At 46.0% G+C, this 19141-nt stretch overlaps 1 protein-coding gene and 1 pseudogene across 3 annotated transcripts; one reads left to right on the forward strand and one right to left on the reverse strand.

Moving 5' to 3' along the window:
* Window positions 1-522: 522 nt before the first annotated feature.
* On the reverse strand, window positions 523-7585 carry LOC125518630 (kinesin-like protein KIN-7H). Of its 3 annotated transcripts, none has more exons than XM_048683455.2 (14): window positions 7373-7585; window positions 6569-6787; window positions 6345-6434; window positions 6137-6237; window positions 5943-6056; window positions 5773-5854; window positions 5623-5690; window positions 5480-5545; window positions 5269-5393; window positions 3189-3522; window positions 2974-3090; window positions 1733-2890; window positions 1160-1470; window positions 523-1046 (listed from the first exon to the last, which is right to left on the reverse strand). In XM_048683455.2, the coding sequence occupies exons 2-14, from the start codon at window positions 6771-6773 to the stop codon at window positions 740-742; spliced, it is 3078 nt and encodes a 1025-aa protein (XP_048539412.2). In that variant the 5' UTR covers window positions 6774-6787; window positions 7373-7585; the 3' UTR covers window positions 523-739. The 3 variants fall into 3 exon arrangements, with proteins under 3 accessions (XP_048539412.2, XP_048539413.2, XP_048539414.2); XM_048683456.2 differs by lacking the exon at window positions 7373-7585 and adding an exon at window positions 7075-7231; XM_048683457.2 differs by lacking the exon at window positions 7373-7585 and having other exon boundaries at window positions 1160-1467; window positions 6569-7229.
* An 8818-nt stretch (window positions 7586-16403) lies between these two features.
* Window positions 16404-17363, forward strand: LOC147959366 (uncharacterized; annotated as a pseudogene).
* The last annotated feature ends 1778 nt before the right edge of the window (window positions 17364-19141 follow it).

Below are 19141 nucleotides of genomic sequence, written 5' to 3' on the forward strand. Positions count from 1 at the left end.
CGTTGGTGGGCGTGTGGAGGTATGTCTCCGGCGGATCTATCTTTGGTGGATTTGCTCGGGTCTCGTCGTTGTTCGTCTACGTTCGTGTGTCTTCGGGTTGAATCCTTCCAACCTACGTTATTCTTCATCGGCGGTTGCTGTTCTAGTGCGCTGGTCCTATAGGGCCTTAGCACGACGACTTCCCGACTGTTTACTACAACAAGTTGTGCCTGACTCCGGCGATGGAGGGGTGATGACGGCGACGCGCCTTCGGCTCGCTTCAGTGCTTGTAGTCGTCGCTAGGTGGTCTACAGATCTGAATTTAATTTTTATTTCTGGTGTTCGTTGTACTGCCATGATTGAAGATGAATAGATTGAAAGTTTTTCCTTAAAAAAAAGAGAAAGCTTCTGCTTCCTTAGACTACCAAACCCTTTTGTCAGGTGTGGGTCAAGTTTCCTCATTATTGCTTGACTTCTCATTTGGGACACAAAAAGATGGACTAGATGGACGAACCCCCACAAACGGACATACGACAGCACGGATAGTCAGAACTGTACTGTCTGATCGATTCACTTTTGTAAGATTGCACACAGGAATATCGCACACGCACACGCACACAATACACAAGCAAAAACAAGAACAAGGTAGAGACACGAGTGAAACCAATCGATGCGGTGGAGCATAGTCCTCTCCTCGTGTTAAGTGAACCTCCTGTACTACGTAAACCAAACCCTTCTACCTCCATACATACGTCAAAGATCAAGCGCCCAGCAGGCTGAAAGACCGGCGTTCGGTTCTGGGAGCCAGCGTGAAGTTGAGGCCGAACATCTCCTTGAGAGCCTGCCCTGGCTCAACCAAGTCGATCAGCCTCGCCACCAGCGAGGCGCTCTCTCGGACATGCTCCATGTCAGCCCGCGTCCATACCAGGCGAGATAGCTGAAGCCGCCGCTGTTTGGAGCCCAGATCGATCCCCCATCTGGTGTAGATGCCCTCCTTGTCCCCGTTGGTGAGCTTCTTCAGCATCTGCTTGTAGAGCATGTCCCTCTCGCGTTTCATATTCTTCAAGCTGCGGGCAAAACCAGCGTCAGTATTATTCCACCAAAACATAATGTACTTAGGTTTCAATTCATGGACAGTTCGAAACCATACTGCTACCCTGAAAAAAAATGACATATTTACCTGGATGCCATTGCGGAGTTAAGCTCGCCTCCTGCGGAGCTGGTGCTGAAGGAGCTCAGGATGAAGGACAGTCTCCTGTGCTCCACTTCCATGTAGACGCTATCTGCGACATCTCCCTTGAAGAGGAGGAAGAAGTAGGTTCTGTGTACCAGGGACACGTTGCAATCGTGCCACAACTCGATGATCTCTCGCTGCCTATTTGCAAAATCAATAGGCCAGCGCGAAGGAGACTCGGCGGTACTCGGGACTGCATCTATGCCAACATCTTTGACAGTTTTAACTGCTGCACACTCATCTCGAACAATCTGCTGCTGAAATGGCATACACAAAGACATTGGTTTAATTCCACTTCATATATAAGCTAAATATCGACTATGGCTGTGTGCATCGCTTGATGCAGAGGTCAGGGGAGATGGTCCTTTTCGAAAAGAAAAAAAGCTAAATATCGACTGGTGATTTAGGCGCTATCAGCTATAATATTCGGCACCAGTATACTAGTCAATTCTTTTTTGTTAAGTTTCCCGTTATTAGCGCAGTTAAAGCCCACAGTTTGTTTCTAACTAACATCATTACCTCTGCCTGATGTTCCTCAGGTTGGTCCTCATGGTGTTTTGCTGCCTTCTGTTCCAGGTCTGTGACACAACTGATGTCACCGGCACAAACTTCTTGTTCTGCTTCATTGGTACTCCACTCCCTGGCTACTTCACCACTGGTGCTCATGTCCTTGACCACTTCATCACTGGTGCTCATGTCCTTGACTACCTCATCACTGGTGCTCATGTCCTTGACTACTTCATCACAAACTACTTCGCCAGAATCAGCGGAGAGGTCTACTGAAGTGTTATTGTTTTGGCAACCATCATTTCCTTGGTACAGACTTCTCCTAACTTTATCAGGCCTTCTGGGAGGATACCTGAAGATTTCACCAGGTGGTGTCTGCCCGGTGTTTTCCGAATCATCAAACCAACTATTTGGAATGATCATGAAGCTAGCCCTGCAACTCTGACTTCTAGCCAATGCACTATCCTTGGAGCTCGTTATACACCTCTTTACAGTCAGGCATTCATGAGGATAAGGTTTGCCAACGTCCAAGGAAATGTTAGAATCACATGGGTACAGTTTGACAAAGTTGTCTGCAAAGTCATCAGATTCACATTGATGCACTTCAATAGGACCTTCTACTGCATTTGCTATGATCTCGGCCTGCCGCTCCTCTTTGCTAGGGTATATCTTGATATGATCTTCCATTTTCTCTGTTATGCTCACGGCTTCTGGTACTTCATCAGGTTGCGGGACTGCGTCTCTAGAGATGTCCTCTACTTCAGGTATGTGGAGCTTAGTGCCCTCATGGAGTAATACATTAAATTCCTCGCTTGTGCTTCTTCTATGCTCATGTATCTCTATACATTGTACTTCCCTACAATGTTCTTCAGATACTTCAGATGCACTTCTGAAAGCTACTTCCTTCATGTTATATGACTCTGTGCCATCAGAGCTATAGTTACTAGGAGGGTGCCAAGGTGAAATTGGCTTCCGAACCCTTGTTTGTTGAGGAAGATCCATTGTTTGATTGGGAACTGACAAGTCATCATGATCAGCACTGAAGACATATGATTCATCAAACACTGCGTGACCTTGATCTTGATAAGAACCTCCATAAGTGTCTGAAACCGAAAGTGCTTCCTCGGATGCATTTCGCGCAAGAGACTCTGAGGACCGACTATGGACATCCTATCAGAGGAAGGACAGATCATTAAATGTCACACATGACAATAATGCAAAAAGTAAGTCTGTGTATATGAGAGAGATAGTACCCATCGCTTTGCAGTGCGGTCATTGGCATGGTCGTCAGCGTCACTTTTCATTAAACAGTTAAGTTGAGACTGAACAGTATCCTTTTCTTCTATCAATTCCCTAAGCTGTTTTTCCAGCTGAAAGAAGAATAGACAGGTACATGGTGCATGAAATTGTGTGGTCCTGCAATTAACACTGTTACAAGGGTTGGAAAATTTCAAGTGAGGAAAAGTACCTTTTTGATCTGTGCATCCTTCTCTCTTAAAGCTTCAGCATGACTAGTGCAGGAGGCTGACTCCGGCAATTTCAGTTCATTCTCTAATCTTGCAAGCTCTCTTTGTAGATGCTTCAGTAGTGCTTTGTCAGACATCACTACATTGACCTGTGCATTTGTAACTACCTCCTTTGCGCAAGTTGCAAACAGAAGTGTGTTCCTGGATTGCTCAATATGAGTGTGTGCTGGGCTCATGGTGCAGACAATGGCTGTTCTTGCATTGCCTCCCAAAGAGGACTGTAATATGCGTGTCAGCTTTGAATCTCTGTATGGGATATGGCCGTTTCTTCCCTTGCTGCAAGAGGAACAAAATAGTTCAGACTAAGGTGTAAATGGTACGCCCCGCGTCGCTCCCGCTCGGGCGACTCGGAAGGGTCCCCAGCCCCAGGGGCGGATCCAGCCCAGCCCAGCGCCCCGGGCCCCCTTTGTGTACTGTAGCAGTTGCTACAGTATTTTCCCTACAGCCCACAAAGAAAATGGGCCTCACGCCCCAGGCCTGGGCCCCCCCGACCTGGGGCCTAGATCCGCCACTGCCCAGCCCTAGCCGCCCCCGCTCCCTAATCCACCTTCTCTCACCCTGCCACTGCCGGAGGGCCGACGACGGTGGCGGGGATCCTCCTCTCTCCCGCGTCTCACGGGTGGTGCGGAGCCCTTGTGCGTGCCGAGGCACGGCAGATCTGGCGGCGGCGGCGGCGGTGGCTGGCCCTGTCGCGGGCGACTGCGACTGCAGCGTGTAGGGCAGCCCGATCACGGGCGGCGGCGGCGACTTACGCTGCGGCGGCGTGTCATCCGGCTTCGGATCGGCGGCGGCATGGAGGGCCTGGTGGGCGGCTTGACGGCACCTTCGGTCAGATCTGATCTGGTCAGTGCAGCCGGCGGTGGTGGCCATCTCCTCTGTTGGAGATGGTCGGCCTGAGGCTGGATGATCAGATCTCGAGATCGTCATCTTAGTTCCGGCTGCGAGTCGGGAAGACATAGTTGTCGGTGAAAACCGAGCTGATGGCAGACGATGGCGGCGTTCTACGCCGTTACCTTGATGAAGGCATCGTCGTGCAACGACTGTTGAACCACTCGTGCTGCTTCGGGGGAAACCCTAGGATCTAGTCTTTCAGATCGGACGATGACGATACTGCGGTGTCGTTTCTCTTTTGGGAGCATCGTTTGTGGAGCAGCGCTGAAAGACAAGAGGCAGGAGGTGGAGTGGCTTCGTCTTGCACGAAGCTTTGGTGGAGACGTCAAGTTATGCCTGGCCGACAGGTGCTACGCGGTGTCATGCCTGCTCGGCAGGTGCTAGGCATGACAGATCTTCTAGAATCTTCGCGTCTGGATGGACGAGCGCGGGGCGGTGGCGCCGTTGGGCGCCATGGTGGCGTCGACGGATGGATGGACTGGCAAGGATGATGCGGATCTCTCTCCTGAAGATGGGTGAGCGGTCCGATAATTATGGCGCTGTCTAAAACATGTGCATGTGGTGTGCGCTTTAGGTCTGTTGTACCGGCTATTCATTCTGATACGTTATGTGGATGGATCGGCGACAACACCGATTTAGATATGGGGAGTGAAAGCATTCCACATTATCGAGTTTTGACATTTTGTAGGTGTGAGTGATAGCTTCCGGTGGTTCGATATATGTTCTTGTTAGACCTTGATGGAATAATAAATAAAGATGGCCGCATGCATCGATTGATACAGAGGCCGGGGGTTTTAATCTCCTTTTCAAGAAAAAATGTGTAAATGGTATTATTTTGATGTTAATATATTACCCTTTGTCTTTTTTTACACTTTGTTAGTATATTAGCCTTTGTCGAGAAAAGATACTATATAGTAGGTCATTGTTGAAAGAGCAGACAAAATGAGCAGAAAGGACACACGTCAAACTGTAAAACCCAATGGAATTCAAAATTACTTTATCTAGTGAATACAAAAGAAAGAGGAAGTATATGTGCAAACTCTGATAATTTTTAGGACCGGAATATACTTATATAAGAATTAAACCACCGGGATTACAAGTTCTTGCTAGAAGAAAACAAACCAAACAAACCTCAGTTGGCGAACAACCTTTCCCAGTGTTAGCAGACTTCGATTAATATGACTACCTTCTTTTAACCTCATACCAGCTGAAGCAGTCTGAGATGCTCGCTCACTTCCAGCTAAGTCAACAAAGTTCTGTCCAGAAGAAGAACCAAGAACCTCAGAGATGATGGAAACATGCTAGTACCAAATAATCATGAATATAAATGGAAAATCCATACCACACAAGATACCAGGGTGCTCGATTTGCCTCTTCCTAAATACTGTTTAACAGAACTTTCGATTGTCTGAATGTAACAAAAGCTTGTCAACAAAATCATCTTCAGAAGGTAGTGCAAAATAGATATATAAGAGAGCCACCAACCAGCCTGAGTATTTGATGGGACCTAGAACTCGCTTCGTTCAAAGCCGTTTCTCCAATCTCTCTTTGAGCTGTAGCACATACCAAATTAAGCAAATGATGAAAACAAGAAACATGGTGCATGTTTTGTTCTCTAGAAATTTTAGCCCGGACCTTCACACATTCCAAGAAGATCCCTAAGATGGTCCTTGTCCCTCAGTGTTTCCTCAGTGAGCTTTTCAACAGTAGTCCCTTTCTGTTTGATTCAAATGATAACGCGAGATCAGCGTAGGGTGGAGGAAAAAATAGTTATAGTAAACTCAAGTAAAAGGAGAATGGAGTACCTCTGGGTCATCAAGCAGTCTAAGAGGTGTGGTATCATGGCTCAGAAGATCTCTTACAGCTTCATTATATATCTCAATTGCTGAGAATTTCAGCATGAATTCTCTTTCAGGGTGCTGTAGCAATGACAAACAATGAGGCAAATATCATCTCACAAAGTGAACTGTAACATCACTGGTGCCGCGCATACACACACCTTCTCTATGTAGTCATAGATGTCCATCACACTGTACTCAGTAATGCCAGTCATTGTGTAAGTCTTTCCGCTGCTTGTCTGCCCATACGCAAATATGCTTGCTGTCAATAAGAAGAGATTCATGTGCAAATGTTAGTTGGTCCACATCAGTTCATCCAAAGACCAAATTAACGATGTAAAGGAGTAGCATCATTTCTCCTGTACATACAGTTGATTCCACTGACAACTGATAGAGCAACTTCTTTTGCTCCTTCTTCGTAGACCTGCCTGGTCGAGCAATTGGGGCCAAACACCCTGTCTGAAAAGGACAAGAAAGCAGAACAAACTGAGAAATCGACTGCCGAATGAAATCCCAACATCAAGGCCAGCAATTGTCGCCAACATCGCCATACATTCTTTGCGAAATTGAGCTCTGCCGGTGCTTGTGCTTACCGTAGGTGTAGGCGGTGGGGAACATGGCGCGGTCAGGGACGGTACTGCGGAACATGACGGTGGTGGGGCTGATGCACTCCCAGTCGGAGCTGTCGCCGGACTCCCTGCCGTTGAGCGGCCGCACCCGCACGGACACCATGATCCTCTCCTCCTTGGCCTCCACCTTCTCCCATGCCGCCGCCGCATCCTCCTCCCCTGCCCCCATCGCCCTTCTCAGTCCTGCACCCCCTCCACCCAAGAACAGTGTCAAAATCGCCCCTCTTCCTCTGCACCTGTCACCGCCGGCCAACACCCCCCTCCCCTCGGATCAAGCAGCATTGTAAGCAAGAAACCAAAGCCGGCGGGCTGGTGGCAGGTCCATGTGCCCGAGAGCGCCGCGTCTGTCGCCGGATTCCGGACGTGGACGGCGATCCGGCGAAACCAGCCTGCCCACACCCAAGGCAAGAACAGCAACTACTACACTGCCGGCGCACCACCCCTCTTAGTCGTACATGTACTAACACTACCTGCGCGGCTACGGACTATCTTTGGCCGCCGCCGCTTGCTGGGTTGGAGTTTTGCGCTGCTGTCGCGAGACGAAGGGACGGACCATGGTCCCCGCCACGCTCCTGGCCACTCCCTTCAATTTTATTTACGCACCTCACATGGGGGTAGGAGAGGGCAGAGGGGGAGACGGTGGAGTCCCAAGACTTGTTTTTCTATGCATACGCGTGTACGTAGTACCAGCCATTATCCAACAGAACCAACTACTGATCACATTCCGCGAGAGGAACAAGCCAAGAAGGGAAGACGAAGCTACATTACCTGCGCAGGCTCGTGGCCGGTGGAACTAGAAGACGACCAATGCGAGAGGAGGAGAAATGCAGCTAGTGGCAAGATCGTGTCGTCCTCCCTCCTCTGCGTCTCCTCCTTGTTGCTCCGGAGAAGAAGAAGAAGAAGAAGAAGGGAGAAGACTATGGTGGTTTTGGTAGAAAAAACTGAACAAAAAATGAAGAGGAAAAGGTGTAAAGGAACAGGTGTGTTCTTGTGGGTACAGGGCGACTTTTCTACGCGTGGCAGATAGGACGGCCCATCGGCCAATCACCGTCAATGGGGCGCCCGCGGGGCCCACAGAGAGTTCGGGCGGGCCTACCTTGTCTGTCGGAATGCCATGTGATGTGTCCCGTTGAACGTGGAACAGCATTATTAAATAGGGTTTCGGCTAATTTTCTTTTTTTTGACGCGAAATTAGGAGCATTATTGCATGAGAGAAATTCAGTTACACTCCGCCAAAACACTGCTAACTAAAAGGAGGGACATGGCTCCATCCAACAATCTGAAAATGATAATCGCAGTGGCATGTTTAGCACAAAGATCTACCGTGCAATTGACTTCCTTTGTGACATGTTGAACCGAAAACGAAGCAAAGTTTGAGGCTCTTTCCTTGATTTCATCGAAGATAGGTATCACAATTGACTTGAGGATGTGATGCGAATTCCAAAACCTCGCAACCTTCAAGCAATCAACCTCCATAACCACATGCGAGTAGCTCTTCAGTTGGGCAAAGATAACACCTTCTCGCAATGCTAAAAACTTGGCGATGAAAGGATCAGTAACACCAGGCATGGGCTTGCTCCAAGCACCCATAAAGGAGAGGTGTGAACGTGCAAACCCTCTCGTGCCTCCCAGCTGAGCTTGAGTGTCAATAGTGTTGTCCGTATTAATCTTGACCCATCCAGGTTGTGGTGGTCTCCAACCCCGATCACCACTGGTGTGTAATACGTCTATTTTGCATCATGTTTTTTCATACTGTTATTTATCTTGTTTTGAAGTTATATTCCATATTATAGTGCAACTCTAACATCTTTTCTCTTAAAATGCAAGATACATAAAAAAAAGAATGATTATCGGCAGCTGGAATTTCGGCCTGAAAAGGCTACAACAGAGATAGCAATTCGCTAGAGCTCAAATGACGTGAAAATTTACGGAGATTTTTTATGGAATATATAAAGAATACTAGAAGAAATAAGTACCAAAGAAGACCCTTGGTGGGCCCATAAGCCAGGGACGCGCCAGGATGGCTTGTGGGGCCCACAGAGGCCCACCACTGACGTCCTTCTTCTATATGAAGCCATTTACCCTAGAAAAATGAAGAGAAGAGTTTTGGGAACAATCGCCGCTGTCTCGAGGCGGAACCGGGGCAGGAGCACTTTTGCTCTCCGGCGGAGCGATTCCACCGGAGATACTTGAAGGAAATATGCCCTAGAGGCAATAATAAAGTTGTTATTTTATATTTCCTTATTCATGATAAAGGTTTATTATTCATGCTAGAATTATATTGATCAGAAACCTTAATACATGTGTGAATACATAAACAAACACCGTGTCCCTAGTAAGCCTCTACTAGACTAGCTCGTTGATCAAAGATGGTTAAGGTTTCCTAACCATAGACATGAGTTGTCATTTGATAACGGGATCACATCATTAGGAGAATGGTGTGATTGACAAGGCACATCCGTTAGCTTAGCATAATGATCGTTTAGTTTTATTGCTACTGCTTTCTTCATGTCAAATACATATTCCTTCGACTCTGAGATTATGCAACTCCCGGATACCTGAAGAATGCCTTTTGTGCTATCAAACGTCACGACGTAACTGGGTGATCATAAAGATGCTCTATAGGTATCTTCGAAGGTGTTTGTTGAGTTGGCATAGATCGAGATTGGGATTTGTCACTCCGAGTATCGGAGAGGTATCTCTGGGCCCTCTCGGTAATACACATCATAAGCTTGCAAGCAAACGACTAAGGAGTCAGTCACGAGGTGATGTATTACAAAACGATTAAAGAGACTTGCCAGTAACGAGATTGAACTAGGTATAAAGATACCGATGATCGAATCTCGGGCAAGTAACATACCAATGGACAAAGGGAATTACGTATGTTGTCATAACGGTTCGATCGATAAAGATCTTCGTAGAATATGTAGGAGCCAATATGGGCATCCAGGTTCCACTATTGGTTATTGACCAGAGAGGTGTCTTGGTCATGTCTACATAGTTCTCGAACCCGTAGGGTCCGCACGCTTAACGTTCGATGACGATATAGTATTATATGAGTTATGTGATTTGGTGACCGAATGTTGTTTGGAGTCCCGGATGAGATCACGGACGTGAAAAGGGGTCTCGAAATGGCCGAGAGGTAAAGATTGATATATAGGACGATGGTATTCGGCCATCGGAAGTGTTCCGGAGGGTATCGGGTACATGTCGGGTCACCGGAAGGGGTTCCGGGCACTCCCGGCAAAAGATATGGGCCTTATGGGCCAAGAGGGGAAACGCACCAGCCACAAGGGGCTGGTGTGGCCCCATATGGGCCGGCCAAGGTGGAGAAGGAAAGCGAAAAGGAGGAAAGGAAAGAAAGGGAATAGGACCCCGAAAGTACATTTCTACACCCAGGAGCAAATGCTCCTGGTGTGAACAGTAACATCAAAAAAATAGAAAAAATATTCAAAAAATTCTGAATTTTTTTTGTGACATACTTCCACAAATGTTTGTTGCGCATGCAAAATTTCATTGCGAAATCACATTTGTGGAAGGCATGCCGAAAAAAACAAAATCCGAGCTCCAAAATGCTTTTGTAAGTAACATTTTTAGAGCATCGATTTTGTTTTTTTACCATACCTTCCACCAATGTGATTTTGCGATGAAATTTTGCATGCACAACAAACACTTACGAAAGTATATCACAAAGAATTCAAATTTTTTTTGAATTATTTTTAAATTTATTTGATGTTCCTGTTCACACCAGGAGCATTTGCTCCTGGGTGTAGAAACTCCACGTCCATAGGACCCCCCTTCCTTTCCCCCTCCCCCTCTTTCCTTCCCCCTCCGGCAAATATGGCAGGGGGCGCGGCCAAGGGGAGACCCCAAGTAGGATTCGGCCTATGTGGGCACCTCCTGACAGCCTCCCCTCTCCCTCCCACCTATATATATATGTGTGTGTGGGGGGGGGGGGCGCCCTAGAACATCCCAGACAACTGTTTAGCTGTGTGCGGCGCCCCCTTCACCGTTTACTCCCCCGGTCATATTTCCATAGCGCTTAGGCGAAGCCCTGTGACGATCACTTCACCATCACCGTCACCACGCCGTCGTGCTAACGGGACTCATCTACTACCTCGACGTCCTGTTGGATCAAGAAGGCGAGGGACGCCACCGAGCTGAACGTGTGCAGAACGCAGAGGTGTCGTGCGTTCGGTACTTGATCGGTTGAAGCACGAAGAAGTTTGACTACATCAACCGCATTGTGAAACGCTTCTGCTTATGGTCTACGAGGGTGCACACTCTCCCCCTCGTTTCTATGCATCTCCATAGATAGATCATTGCGTGTGCGTGGAATTTTTTTGTTTTCCATGCAACGATTCCCAACAGTGGCATCATGAGCCAGGTCTATGCGTAGATGATATGCACGAGTAGAACACAAAGAGTTGTGGGCGGTGATAGTCATACTGCTTACCACCAACGTCTTATTTTGATTCCGCGGTATTGTGGGATGAAGCGGCCCGGACCAACCTTACATGTCCACGAACATGAGACCGGTTCCACCGACTAACATGCAACTAGTTTTGCATAAAGGTGGCTGGCGGGTGTCTGTTTCTCCTACTTTAGTTGAATCGAATTTGACTGCGGCCGGTCCTTGAAGAAGGTTTAAACAGCAAACTTGACGAAACACCGTTGGTTGTATGCGTAGGTAAGAATGGTTCTTGCTAGAAGCCCGTAGCAGCCACATAAAACTTGAAACAACAAAGTAGAGGACGTCTAACTTGTTTTTGCAGGGCATGTTGTGATGTGATATGGTCAAGACATGATGTGATAAACATTATTGTATGAGATGATCATGTTTTGTAAGATATCTGACAACCGGCAAGAGCCTTATGGTTGTCTATTTATTGTATGAAATGCAAATGCCATGCAATTGCTTTACTTTATCACTATGCGTTAGCGATAGTTGTATAAGCAATAGTTGGCGAGACGACCATGATGCTACGATGGATATTAAGGTGTCGAGCTGGTGACGATGGAGATCATGACGATGCTTTGGAGATGGAGATGAAAAGCACAAGATGATGATGGCCATATCATGTCACATATTTTTGATTGCATGTGATGTTTATCTTTTATGCATCTTATTTTGCTTAAAACGGCGATAGCATTATAAGATGATCCCTTCACTAAATTTCAAGGTAAAAGTGTTCTCCCTGAGTATGCACCGCTTCTACAATTCTTCGTGTTGAGACACCATGTGTAACACCCCGGATGTAACTTGCCATATTTGTAACTCCGACTCTTGCCATTTTCGGCTTTATGTTATGATATTCCCTTCGTGGTTGGGTTTTTGTATTTGTTTTGCATTTTGTTCATGTCATCATGTGCATAGCATTTGCATTCGTGTTCGTCTCATGCATCCGAGCTTTTTCCCCGTTGTCCATTTCGCAATCCGACACTCCCACATGCACCCGGCGCACCCCTTTTGCCTCTTTCCGTGAGCGGGAGAAAAATGCTCTCGGAATGGGTCGAGATTTGTCAAGTGGCCTTGGTACAACAAAGGTAGACTGCCTGTCAAATTTCGTTCCATTTGGAGGCCGTTTGATGCCCCAACGGTTAACTGGGTAACCACAAAAGTCTCTTTTGTGTTGTAGCCCAGCACCCCTCCAAAACAGCCCAATAACCCATCTAAACCACCTCCATGTTCTCTGTCGTCTGATCACGATCGTGTGGGCGAAAACTGCACCTTTGGACACCCCTATCTCCATCCACCTATAAATATGTGCATCCCCTCCAAAAATCCGGGTCCAAACCCTAGCCATCTCCCTCCTCCGCCACCGAACACGTCCGCCCGGACCGAACGCATCCGCGCCGCCGCGCCAGACCAATCGCTAGCCGCCAGGTCACCGCCGTTGCTCCCCTCCACCGTGCGGGCCCGAGAGGCCCAGATCCTCCCCTGCCCGGGTCGCCGCGCCGCCACCTCCCGCGGGCGCCCGAGCCCCGCGCTCGCTCCGGCCGCCGCCAGTCACCGCCCCGCTCCGACGCCGACCCCGCGCCGCCGCGAGCCTCCGCCGTCACCACACCACACCACGACGTCGACCCCGCGGCTCGCCGCCACCCCGTCGCCGGCCTCCTCCGCCGCCCCGAGCATGCCGGCCGTCGTCCCGTCCAACTCAGGCGCAACTCCGGCGCTTCTCCGGCCACCTCGGGAACCGCGCCACCGGAAACACTAGATCCAGATTCAGTTGAGGTTGACCCTGAAATTTTTCCCAAGTCCCTAATATTTTCATGCCTACTTCATCATGTCATATCTCCATGACCGTGATCCCAAATAATGCATATGATATGTCAAAATGTTCGTATCGTTGAGCTCTTCATGTTAGAAGTATTTCCGTGCGTGTTACTGTCCATTATGGTGACATTATCATTGTTGCAAGAGTGCTATAAAATGTAACTGTCGCTTCTTAATAGAACATGGTGATTTGTCATTTTTGTTGCATTTGATGTGTGCATCCTTTGAGCATGAGATCTACATGTGTTTTGAACTACAACATGCCACCTTTACAGGGGTGCAAGTCTTGTATTTTGTGATCTATGTGGTGACTAGAACAAGCATGCAAAGTAGGCTCCATAATGTTGGTGTTTTCAGGGATGTAGGTTTTTGCTAAGTCCTTTTCCTGCTGTTATTTTGATGCCATGTAAACTTGATGATTCCATGAGATCCATGCTTATTTTGAGATACTTCATTAAGGGTGTTTTGAACATGTGGTTATGCTCTATCCATTCATGCCCCTGTTTGAAATTATGGAGTGCTCTAGCATGTCAGTTTCTTGCTCTACTTTTGCTATATATTATTCCTGGAAGATTGTTAACATGCTAATCAAAATTGCCATGGTTGTTGCTAGTGATGCATGCACCCTATGATCTTGCTCTTGCCATTTTTAGCTTCATGAACATGTCATCTTGCTATTGGTATGCTTATGTTGTCATTTAATGCTTTGTGGTAAGTGGCATGAGCTCGCAAAGTTGCTATCATAAATCTGTTTATGCCATCCTTTGTTTTTCTTCTAAGTCTGAAACTGTTAATAAAACTTGCTATGTTTACATGGGTGCCATCATATCTTCTGTTCCTTTTTGGCTCATTATCAGTAAGGTAGTTTTGTTCTATGAATTTAGTAGAAGCATGCCATGCCTTTTTTTGCTATGATATGTTCCTGTAGCATGTTGTTTTCTTGCTTTAAACTTTGCTTCCTGATGTTGTTTTTGACATGTTAGTATTTTCACTAAGTCTGTGAAGCTGATATCTTTTGCACTTTTGCCATGCTTGTTTGAATCTGTTCTAGTGTGATTTAGTCATAGCTCAGTGTTCATGTTTTGTCAAGCATCTCTTGTACATGACAGTCATATGCTTTGTTGCTATGTTGGAGTGCAGTAGCTTAGTTTCTTGTTGCATTCCAAGTGCCATCATGCTGTTAATCGCAGTTCTGCGTCATTCTTGTTTTGCTTGCCATTTGTAAACCGTGCATCCGTTTCCGGTGATCCTTATATCGATTTCGACCGAAATCACCTCATCTTTCCAGCGGCATACTTGGTTTGCCAAGTTGATGTCTTGATCATTCTTTCCCTTCCGGAGCACGCATATGCATTGCATATCATATCTTGCATAGCATGCCATGTATTGCATCATGTTGCTTGTGCATTGCACCGTGATTGATTGTTGTTCCATTGTTTGTGTTCTTGCCTTGGGTAGAGCCGATAGACGAGTATGTGACCGAGGAACCTGTTGAGTATGCTATCGAGGATCAAGCTTTCAACAACTCTGAGAACTTTGCAGGCAAGATGACCATACCCTCGAAATCACTTCTATCTTTGCTTGCTAGTTGTTCGTTCTATCGCTATGTCGCGCTACCTACCACTTGTTATATCATGCCTTCCATATTGCCATGTCAAGCCTCTAAACCAACTTCCTAGCAAACTGTTGTTTGGCTATGTTACCGCTTTTGCTCAGCCCCTCTTATAGCGTTGCTAGTTGCAGGTGAAGTTGAAGTTTGTTCCATGTTGGAACATGGATATGTTGGGATATCACTTTATCTCTTATTTTAATTAATGCATCTATATACTTGGTAAATAGTGGAAGGCTCGGCCTTTTGCCTGGTGTTTTGTTCCACTCTTGCTGCCCTAGTTTCCGTCATACCGGTGTTATGTTCCTTGATTTTGTGTTCCTTACGTGGTTGGGGATTTATGGGACCCCCTTGACAGTTCGCTTTGAATAAAACTCCTCTAGCAAGGCCCAACCTTGGTTTTACCATTTGCCTACCTACCACCTATACCTTTCCCTTGGGTTCTGCAGACTCAAGGGTCATCTTTATTTTAACCCCCCCCCCCCCGGGCCAATGCTCCTCTGAGTGTTGGTCCGAACTAGAGTCCTTTGCAGCGCCACCTCGGGGAAACTCGAGGGATGGTTTTAGTTGTACTGAGTGCTCATCCGGTGTGCCCTGGGAACGAGATACGTGCGACTCCTACCGGGATTTGTCAGCACATCGGGCGACTTTGCTGGTCTTGTTTTACCATTATCGAAATGTCTTGTAACCGGGATTCTGAGAATGATCGGGTCTTTCCGGGAGAAGGAATATCCTTCGTTGACCGTGAGAGCTTGTGATGGGCTAAGTTGGGACGCCCCTGCAGGGTATAAACTTTCGAGAGCCGTGCCCACGGTTATGTGGCAGACGGGAATTTGTTAATATCTGGTTTTAGAGAACTTGACACTTGACTTAATTAAAATGAATCAACCGCGTGTGTTGCCGTGATGGTCTCTTTTCAACGGAGTCAGGAAGTGAACACGGCCTTGTGTTATGCTTGAACGTAAGTAGTTTTCATGATCACTTCTAGCTTCTCGACCGTGCGTTGCTTCTGTTCTCGCTCTTATTTGCGTTTGTTAGCCACCATATATGCTTAGTGCTTGCTGCAGCTCCACCTTACTACCTTCTCCTACCCATAAGCTTAAATAGTCTTGATCTCGTGGGTGTGAGATTGCTGAGTCCCCGTGACTCACGGATACTTCCAAAACAGTTGCAGGTGCCGAGGATACCAGTGCAGGTGATGCCACCGAACTCAAGTGGGAGTTCGACGAGGATCTGGGTCATTACTACGTTTCATTTCCTGATGATTAGTAGTGGAGTCCAGTTGGGACGATCTGGGATCTAGAATTTGGGGTTTATCTTCCTTTTTATTTGGATTTGACCATATTCGGTCTTTGAGTGTATTTGGATGATGTATGATTTATTTATGTATTGTGTGAAGTGGCGAGTGTAAGTCAACTCTTTATCCCTTTCTTATTCAGTACATGGGATTGTGCGAAGATTACCCCTCTTGCGTTAAAACTACCATGTGGCTATGCCTCTAAGTCGTGCCCCGACACGTGGGAGATATAGACGCATTGTGGGTGTTACACCATGTGATGATCAGATATGATAGACTATACATTCACATACAACGGGTGCAAGACAGTTTTGCACATGCGGAATACTTGGGTTAAACTTAACGAGCCTAGCATGTATAGACATGGCCTTGGAACACTAGAGACCGAAAGGTCGAACGTGAATCATATAGTAGATATGATCAACATAGAGATGTTCAGCATTGATGACTACCCCATCTCACGTGATGATCGGACATGGGTTAGTTGATTTGGATCACGTATCACTTAGATGACTTGAGGGATGTCTATTTAAGTGGGAGTTCTTTAGTACTGTGATTAATTGAACTTAATTTATGAACTTAGTCTTATAGTTTTGCATATATATGTTGTAGATTAATGGCCCGAGCTACCGTTCCCCTGAATTTTAATGTGTTCCTAGAGAAAGCTAAGTTGAAAGATTATGGTAGTAACTACATGGATTGGGTCCATAACTTGAGGATTATCCTCATTGTTGCACAGAAGAATTATGTCCTTAATGCACCGCTAGGTGAAAGGCCTGCTACAGGAGCAGATGATGATGTTTTGAACATCTGGCAAGCTCGATCTGATGACTACTCGATAGTTCAGTGTGCCATGCTTTACGATTTAGAACCGGGACTTCAAAGACATTTTGAATGTCATGGAGCATATGAGATGTGCCAAGAGTTGAAGTTAATATTTCAAGCAAATGCCCGGGTTGAGAGATATGAAGTCTCCAACAAGTTCTATAACTGCAAGATGAAGGAGAATAATTCTTTCAATGAACACATACTCAAAATGTCTGGGTATTATAATCACTTGACTCAACTGGGAGTTGATTTTCCAGTTGACTGTGTCATTGACAGAGTTCTTCAATCACTGCCACCAAGCTACAAAGGCTTCCTGATGAACTATAATATGCAAGGGATAAACAAGACAATTCTCGAGCTCTTCGCCATGCTTAAGGCCGCGGAGGTAGAAATCAAGAAGGAGCATCAAGTGTTGATGGTTAACAGGACCACTAGTTTCAAGAAAAAGGGCAAGGGAAAGAAAGGGAACTTCAAGAAGAATGGCAAGCAAGTTGCCACTCCTGGGAAGAAGCACAAAGCTAGACCCAAGCCTGAAACTGAGTGCTTCTACCGCAAAGGGATTGGTCACTATAAGCGGAACTGCCCCAAGTATTTGGCGGATAAGAAGGATGGCAAAGTGAACAAAGGTATATTCGATATACATGTTATTGATGTGTACCTTACTAATGCTCGCAGTAGCACCTAGGTATTTGATACTGGTTCGGTTGCTCATATTTGTAACTCGAAACAGGAGCTATGGATTAAATGAAGATTGGCTAAGGACGAGGTGACGATGCGCATTGGGAATAGTTCCAAGGTCGATGTGATCGCCGTCGGCACGCTACCTCTACATCTACCTTCGGGATTAGTTTTAGACCTGAATAATTGTTATTTGGTGCCAGCATTGAGTATGAACATTATATCTGGATCTTGTTTAGTGTGAGACGGTTATTCATTTAAATCAGAGAATAATGGTTGTCCTATTTATATGAGTAATTTCTTTTATGGTCATGCACCCTTGAAGATCTCGATTGTGATGATACACATATTCATAATATATTCATAATATTGATGCCAAAATATGCAAAGTTGATAGTGATAGTGCAACATATTTGTGGCACTGCCGTTTAGGTCATATTAGTGTAAAGTGCATGAAGAAAATCTATATAGATGGACTTTTGGAATCATTTGATACTTGCGAACCATGCCTCATGGGCAAGATGGCTAAAACTCCGTTCTCCAGAACAATGGACCGAGCTAATGACTCATTGTAAATAATACATACCGATGTATGCGGTCCGATGAGTGTTGAGGCACGCGATGGGTATCGTTTTTTTTCTGACCTTCACAGATGATTTGAGAAGATATGGGTATATCTACCTAATGAAACACAAGTCTGGAACATTTGAAAAGTTCAAAGAATTTTAGAGTGAAGTGGAGAATCATCATAACAAGAAAATAAAGTTTCTATGATCTGATCGCGGAGGCGAATATTTGAGTTACGAGTTTGACCTTCATTTAAAACAATGTGGAATAGTTTCACAACTCACGCCACCTGGAACACCACAGCATATAATGGTGTGTCCGAACGTCGTAATCGTACTTTATTAGATATGGTGTGATCTATGATGTCTCTTACCGATTTACCACTATCGTTTTGGGGTTATGCATTAGAGAATGTCGTATTCACATTAAATAGGGCACCGTCTAAATCCGTTGAGATGACACCGTATGAACTGTGGTTTGGCAAGAAACCTAAACTGTCGTTTCTTAAAGTTTGGGGTTGCGACACTTATGTCAAAAGGCTTCAACGTGATAAGCTCGAACCCAAATCGGGGAAGTGCGTCTTCATAGGATACCCTAAGGAAATAATTGGGTACACCTTCTACCACAAATCCGAAGGAAAGATCTTTGTTGCCAAGAATGGAACATTTCTAGAGAAGGAGTTTCTCTCAAAAGAAGTGAGTGGGAGGAAAGTAGAACTTAATGAGGTAATTTTACCTTCTCTCAATTTGGAAAGTAGCACATCAGAGAAATCCGTTCCCGTGATGCCTACACCAACTAGAGAGGAAGCTAATGATAATGATCATGAATCTTCAGATCAAGTTGCTACTGGACCTCGTAGGCCGAACACATCACGTTCTGCACCAGACTGGTACGGTAATCCTATTCTGGAAGTCATGTTACTACACCATGGCAAACCTACGAAATAAGAAGAAGCTATGATGAGCCCAGATTCCAATAAATGGCTTCAGGCCATGAAATCTGAGATAGGATCCATGTATGAGAACAAAGTATGGACTTTGGTGGACTTGCTCGATGATCGGCAAGCCATTGAGAATAAATGTATCTTCAAGAAGAAGACTGACGCTGATGGTAATGTCACCGTCTACAAAGCTCGACTTATCGCAAAAAGTTTTCGACAAGTTCAAGGGGTTTATTATGATAAGACCTTCTCACCCGTAGCGATGCTTAAGTCAGTCCGAATCATGTTAGCAATTGCTGAATTTTATGATTATGAAATTTGGCAAATGGACGTCAAAACTG

The sequence above is a fragment of the Triticum urartu genome, chromosome 7A (genome assembly GCF_056163025.1).
Source record: "Triticum urartu cultivar PI428250 chromosome 7A, HENAU_Tu73, whole genome shotgun sequence".
Lineage (NCBI taxonomy): Eukaryota > Viridiplantae > Streptophyta > Magnoliopsida > Poales > Poaceae > Triticum > Triticum urartu.

Excerpts from the sequence above, each read along its gene's own strand:
- LOC125518630 (XM_048683455.2), bottom strand. The coding sequence starts at position 6,773 with ATGGGGGCAGGGGAGGAGGATGCGGCGGCGGCATGGGAGAAGGTGGAG. Across the intron at positions 1,471-1,732 it reads CTGAGGAACATCAGGCAGAG|CAGCAGATTGTTCGAGATGA; the intron begins GTAATGATGTTA and ends ATGCCATTTCAG. Across the intron at positions 1,047-1,159 it reads AACTCCGCAATGGCATCCAG|CTTGAAGAATATGAAACGCG; the intron begins GTAAATATGTCA and ends TTTTGCCCGCAG.